Genomic DNA, 7,195 nt, shown 5'->3' on the forward strand with positions numbered 1-7,195 from the left:
ATACTCTAATAGAGCAGTTACAGTATTCAGAGAAGCGGTGTACCAAGTTCTGTACGTAGTTATAACATTAGTTGGTGGAGGGAAGCTATTGTCAGCAGGTAGTTATCTTTTTTTTATTTGGTCTTTGGCTTACAGCTAGGCCCTGGCATCACCAAAAGTCTGGCTATGCCCCTGATTTCAATTAATTCCTTTTACCACTAATTGACTAGTAAATTGGCTGCCTTTTCCGATCATCAGTGCAGAAAAAAAAGGAGGCCACATTACTAGCAATTACAGTCAATTAGGAATGCAGCAAGACTGCCCAACTCAATGATAATGTATAATACCTGGACAATCATCAACTTGTAACTATTAATAAACACACAGACATCTCTATTTTTGTAATGTAAAGAATATAGTTTACACTTTTAGTTTTGTACCTTGCCTGTGAATGTTGTTATATGAATGAGGCTATAGTGTTGTGTAGCTAATATTGGTGAGCAGTTTGTTAACTGGTAAAGTGAAGTATCACAAAAGGACCAATGTAGATTCTGCTAAAGATATCGAAACCATTTTTTGGTCATTGATAGCTAATGGACACAGGTATATAAATCTGAAAAATATGGGCATTGTTTTCTGGTAGTAAAAGGCATTGTTCAAAATTGGATAGTTTTGTTTGAACATGGAACTTATCGGACCAAGCATACAGTACTATTAGCTACAAATTAGCATTAAAGACCATCAAAGTATCATACACAGTGTATAGTACCTTTACAGAAGAGTCTTACATCTAACATCAAATCCAGTGTTACACACTTACAGACGGCTGAATATTGATTTTTTTTTTTAACTTGCCAAAACCTATTTTTGGTCTGCCTGTCTACCTGCTTTACTGCCAGCTTGCTTGTTAACCTGATCACAGTCATAAGGCTATAGGCTAAATAAAGCAGTGCATGGCCACCATTTAATACCACAATGACAAACACGCCTGTAGCATAATGCTTTTTTCTGGTTCCAATCAGTGTCTGCCTTCTCCTGTCCTTTTATTTTAAATTCCATGGTCATCTTCTTTCATGTAGGGAAACCATATCAAGGCATTTTAGAGGAGTGTATTTAGATGCATGTGTGGCTGTTCTATTAAAATGTATACAGTAGCTGTGACTGCTTTATTAAAGTATCTTAATACTTACAGTATCTTGAGAGCTAGGTATGCAATAAATTAAGGGGTGTACATGTGGTTGCCATGCCTTGTTTTCTACAGCAATACTCAACTGATTGCGCTTTGATTAATGTGCTTTGATCACTGTGCTTTGATCACTGTACTTTGATGATTTACCATGTTTTGCTGTCAGTAGCGATCCGATCCCTTCATAAATACAGCTACAAGTATCTACAGTAGTGTATTAGCACTTCAAATAGTTTTGTGTATGCTACAACAAAAGTTAATAAACTAGTGCAATTAAAATGAAGTATATAGAGTTCCAGTGGTACAAATTAGTGGAAAAGATATATACAACATAGTTATGTAGGATAATCCCTACACTGTACATCGGTACACTGCACGTTATCACAATTATATTACTATTTTGTTCAATGCCAAAGTAGGAATTCCTTCCAGGTAGCTGTAAACAGTATGATGTAATACTGTACATTCATTCAACGCTGTATAATACAGTATCTTGTTTCACTACTTTTATCACTGGAACCCTACTTGATTTTTAAATTAAGCATTACTATTACTGTACCTGCATTAACAATTAGATCAATAGTGGCAGTAACATCATCAATACCAACAACATGACAATCATATTCACCACTGTTTTCCATTGTAAGATTGCTAATGGTTAAGGTTTGATTCAATCGACCCAGTTTAAACTGTAATCCTCCACTTAAAAGACTGCTTCCACTAAATGTCCATCTCAATGCTGCAGTAATTGGTTTTGGAATGCACCTCAGATTAACTGATTGACCTTCTAAAGCTACAATGCTCCGTGCTATAGCTCGTACAGATGATGGTGAACCTACATGTGATTGTACTGTATATTGATATGCATGCATAGTAGTAGGGATTACCTAGAATACTTACTATTTTCATAAAATTAGACCATTATTGACACAATTACAGTATTGTTAAGCAAAGATCCATTGGTATACTTAGACCATCTGAATTGATAGGACACATACTTACCACAATACCTAGACAATCCTTGGGTCTAGATCATCACCCAATAGAAAAATCAAATCTATTTTGACATACTTATGCACCCCAGACCTCCTGAAATTCTAGTACTTTAAAGCCATATGTGACCGGGCCTGCGAAAACAGGACATGTGGGCACAAACTACATCCCATCACTCTACAGTTCATATCTCAGTACTGGAGAAGTATATTTCCATTCTGTAACTTGCATCTTGATGCCAATTAAATGCTTACTAAGAGCTGAAACTTGCAATGCCATAGCATAATGATACAAAAAGTTAGACTCTATTTAGGCTGTTTTGGGTGGGTAATAAATCTCATATACTCCACCTTGTTTTCTAATATACTCCACGCCTTTAAGCACAATATGACATATGCTCAAATCGGATTTGTCCAATCGCTATGCGTTATTCACGTGCAGTGATTTAACGAGCGCGATTATTTAGTTACGTGAGGACGCATAGTTGCCATGGCGCTAGTATTATCACAAGAAAACCATCCGCTCTTGCCGAGCCTACAGCAGAAACAGCCGTGGATGAGGTAAGTAATCTGAGTGTAATGTGAAATAGAGTCTAAAGCAGTTATACGGGCACAATGTGGAGTCTATGAAATCTCAGGCCCTTAGTAGCGCCCTCGCTTCGCTCGTGCGCTACAGCCCGGGCCTTCAGGTTTATAAATTTCATAGACTCCACATTGTGCCCGTATAACTATTATTTATGAGTGATGAAAGTGTGAAAAAGTAGGCAAAAATCATGTGCCCACATGCCCTATTATCGCAGGCCCGGTCACATATACATTGATATCTCAATGCTTTGCCCTCTGCATGTTAGCTTTTATACAGAATTGCTACTTTGAGAGACTGAACATAAATAATGCCTTTCTTTTTACATGCAGTGATTCACAATGCTTATTCAAACATAATTTTACCAAATTTAATCTCAGAAGGTAAAATCTGTGAAGGCATGCTCCCAGACCCCTTTATATGGTTAGGGAATTCCACTTATGTTCCCTAAGTAAATCCTAGAACTATCCCTATCACATAAACCTAAAACCCATTTTATCTGCTTGTTTCATTTATTATTTCTGTGATCCCTACTCAAATGTAAAATTTCTAAATTTTTCTTACTCTTGTAGTAACTACATAGACTGTTAATCTGCCATGTTGCTTTCAATGCATTATTAACATGTGCAGAAGCTGTTTATGCTAAAGTTATCATGGAACCAGAATAGAAATAATTGTGACCCTAGAGTCTACTCGTCTCATTCTAACCTTGCAGCAAGCATGTATCTAGTCCAAAACACCAAGCTGTGAAAAAGGTGGCAGCAAAAGAAGTGACTGCAATGATATAGAATGGCTTTATTTGCAACACTCTGGCAGGAGCCATTCATTTTTTTGGGAAAAGCTTACTAAACAGTACTTTGATACAATATACACTGTCAAGTACCTTAATTGAATGTACTGGATATTCAGCAAACTCTTAGTCTACATACCTGAATTCTTTCCAAAGAAAATCAAACAAACACAGCAGAAGAAAATCGCCCTGTACAGACAAATATATATATAAAAAAATACAGCACATACACTATACCCAACTAGCTATGTTATACTAAGACATTGTGAACTTTAGTTCATATTTTGCATATGAAATGCTAATATATTATTTGAAGTTGCAGTAGGTGCTATAATCACAAAAAACTATTCAGGCATCTATGTAACACCTTCTATGGTTACTCCTGCTATTATTTCTATGATCCCAACTCAAATAATTTTATACAGTATTAGTAACAATTTGGCCTGCACGCATGCAAAACTGTGAGAGTCTGTTCACATTTAGAAACTTTTGCAAAAGATTGTCATAATGTACTTACATATGTGACCGGATTTACGTAAAGGGGTCTTCCACACACATCCAATTCCGTAAACTTGGGAGACCATAACTTTGTGATCAAGTAACATACCAACCTGAAATTTTCACAGTCTTTTCAGCTGTGTGGGTGCTCACGTTTGACCAAATTGCAAGTCAATAGCTGTTTCCCATCTGAAGTTATGAATTGTCAAAGTCGGGAAATTGGATGTGTGTGGAAGACCCCTTTTCGCAAATCCGGTCACATATATAGGAAGCCAAGTAAGATAAAGTATGATCAGTGGTAAAGTTTCCCTAGCTGCGTAATTATAAGTATTGAAAAATGGCAATACTCAAGTATTTCAAGAAACGAGCAAAATCTTTTGTTCCTGCAATATATATCTAAACCAAAACAGCCAAGCTGTAAAAAAAGAGTGCGGCCCCCAAAGTGAAAAAAGATGTGAAATCCAAGGTGGCGGCCAAGAAATGGCCGTGATGGTAGGTTAATGGCAAAAAATTTAATTGCGACAATTCAGGTGAATTTGTGTTGCCTCCTCCACTAGGATTCAGCATCAAATTCACCTGAATTGTCGTAATTAAAATTTTTGCCATTAACCTACCATCACAGCCATTTCTTGGCCGCCACCTTGGATTTCACATCTTTTTCACCTTGGGGGCCGCACTCTTTTTTTACAGCTTGGCTGTTTTGGTTTAGATATCACTTCTGTTTGCATTGCAAACCACAAAGCTGGCCATATGGCTTTGATGCTTCTTTTTAACTTGTAAGGAATTGTGGAAGAAAGGAAGTAATTGTGTGTATAGCTTTTGTCTGATGAAATATTTGTATATTTAACATTGAATGATGATTATCACATACTGTAGTTAATAAGGTGACTTGTTACATAACTGAACTGTAGCTGAAACTCTCATTGTTTGTAGCTGAACTCTTTTCAGGGTGATTTGTTTCTAACTGAACTCTCTACAGGATGATTTGTTTCTAGCTGAACTCTCTACAGGGTGATTTGTTTGCAGCTGAACTCTCTACATGGTGATTTCTTTGTAGCTGAACTCTCTACAAGGTGACTTCTTCTAGCTGAACTCTCTCCAGGGTGGCTGAATTCTCTACAGGGTGATTTGTTTCTAGCTGATCTCTCTATAGTGTAACTTGATTGTAGCTGAACTCTCTACAGGATGGTTTCTTTGTAGCTGATCTCTCTACAGGGTGACTTGTTTCTAGCTGATTCCTGGATGGCGTGTTTCTAGCTGATCTCTCTACAGGGTGAACTTGTTTCTGGCTGAACTCTCTACAGATGATTTATTTGCAGCTGAACTCTCTACATGGTGGTTTCTTTGTAGCTGAATTCTCTACAAGGTGATTTCTTCTAGCTGATCTCTCTACAGGGTGATCCGTAGCTGAGCTTTCTACAGGGCGATTTGTTTGCAGCTGAACTCTTTATATTATGGTTTCTTTGTATGTACAGCATAACTTCTTCTAGCTGAACTCTCTATAGGGTTTTCTGATTGCAATTGAACTCTCTACAGGATGGTTTCTTTGTAGCTGATCTCACTATAGGATTTCAGTTTGCTAATGAACTCTCTACAGGATGGTTTCTTTGTAGCTGATCTCTCTACAGGGTGAACTTGTTTCTGGCTGAACTCTCTACAGATGATTTGTTTTCAGCTGAACTCTCTACATGGTGGTTTCTTTTTAGCTGAACTCTCTACAAAGTGATTTCTTCTAGCTGATCTCTCTACAGGGTGATCCGTAGCTGAACTTTCTACAGGGTGATTTGTTTGCAGCTGAACTCTTTATAATGATGGTTTCTTTGTATGTACAAGGTAACTTCTTCTAGCTGATCTCTCTATAGGGTGACTTGTTTGTAGCTGAACTATCTGCAGGGTGATTTGTTTGTAGTTGAACTCTCTACAAGGTGATCCTTCTAGCTGATCTCTCTATAGGATGACTTTTTCTAGCTGAACTCTCTACAGGGTGATCTGTTCATAGCTGCACTCTCTACAGGGTGATATGTTTGCAGCTGAACTCTCTACATGGTGGTTTCTTTGTAGCTAAACTCTCTATAAGGTGATGTCTTGTAGCTGATCTCTCTACTGGATGACTAATTGTTTCTAGCTGATCTCACTATAGAGTTATAACTTTCTCTATAGAGTTATAACATGTTTATATAGCTGAACTCTTTACAGAGTGGTTTTTTTTGATTGGTTGCTGAACTCTCCAGCTACATGGTGACTTGTTTGTACTACAGAGTGACTTGTTTGTAGCTGAACTATCTACAGAGTGACTTACTTGTAGCTGAACTCTCTACAAGGTGACCTGTTTATAGCTGAATTCTCTTCAGTGTGATTTAAAATGTTCTGAATTTCTACAGCAACATATTTTAGCTGAACTCTCTACAGGGTGACTTGCTTGTAGCTGAATTGTCTATAAGATTAATTGTTTGTAGCTGAACTCCCTACAGAATAACTTGCAATGTAATATAATTTTATAATGGAGTAAGTTATAAACGTAGCTGAATGCTCTATTAGGGTGACTGTTCTATTAGAGTATCTCGATCTCGCATATGCTACACGTAGTTGGCTTTGGAATCATAACTCAGTGGTTTGTGATCCGATTCTTCTGTACTACCACAAGGACTTTCTATGATAATTATTTCAGCTACACACCGATTTTCAGCTCACTGCTGTAAGCGGTTTGCCTGCACAGCAAAAAGCTATCGCAAAAACGGTGTTGCACTGAGCGAAACGCATACACAGTCTTCTCCACCTAAACGGTGAAACAACATCAGGAACACTGATTACCTGTGATACTGCAGCAGTTCTAGTTCGTTCTACCGCAGTGAACAGGCACTGGAAAAACACGTTCGTCAGTTTTACTGGACACACCCATTAATTGATGAGTCGCGTGATACCGCAGCTGGTGGTGCCAATCTACAAAGTCAGCACGTGTAGCTCACTATATTAGTTTTAGGAGGCAAAGAAAGACTTAATCCGTTGCAGCAGATGTAAGGAATGGCCTTCTCTGCGTATAACTCACTAGCAGACGGCGAAAGGTCTAAAGGTTAGTTTATTTTCTATTTAACGCCCTTGGTTAAAGTAAAATACAGTTATTGACACTATTTTCGTTACCCATTCTATGCAGTACAATTGTTAAATAG

At 37.7% G+C, this 7,195-nt stretch overlaps 2 protein-coding genes across 3 annotated transcripts in view; one reads left to right on the plus strand and one right to left on the minus strand.

Moving 5' to 3' along the window:
• The window catches only part of LOC136261367 (adhesion G protein-coupled receptor L4-like), a 134,002-nt gene that overhangs the window by 80,633 nt on the left and 46,174 nt on the right, over positions 1–7,195 (minus strand). For both annotated transcript variants that reach the window (XM_066055373.1, XM_066055365.1), the window contains exons 2-3: positions 3,670–3,719; positions 1,725–2,000 (exon numbers count right to left, since the gene is read on the minus strand). In XM_066055373.1, the coding sequence (XP_065911445.1) occupies positions 1,725–2,000; positions 3,670–3,719 (326 nt within the window). The remainder of the gene's footprint in view (positions 1–1,724; positions 2,001–3,669; positions 3,720–7,195) is intronic.
• Positions 6,780–7,195, plus strand: part of LOC136261286 (uncharacterized) — a 7,427-nt gene continuing 7,011 nt past the window's right edge. Inside the window, exon 1 of the mRNA XM_066055271.1 lies at positions 6,780–7,098. The gene's annotated coding sequence lies outside the window, so the exon portion shown is untranslated. The remainder of the gene's footprint in view (positions 7,099–7,195) is intronic.

This window comes from Dysidea avara, chromosome 1 (genome assembly GCF_963678975.1).
Source record: "Dysidea avara chromosome 1, odDysAvar1.4, whole genome shotgun sequence".
Classification (NCBI taxonomy): domain Eukaryota; kingdom Metazoa; phylum Porifera; class Demospongiae; order Dictyoceratida; family Dysideidae; genus Dysidea; species Dysidea avara.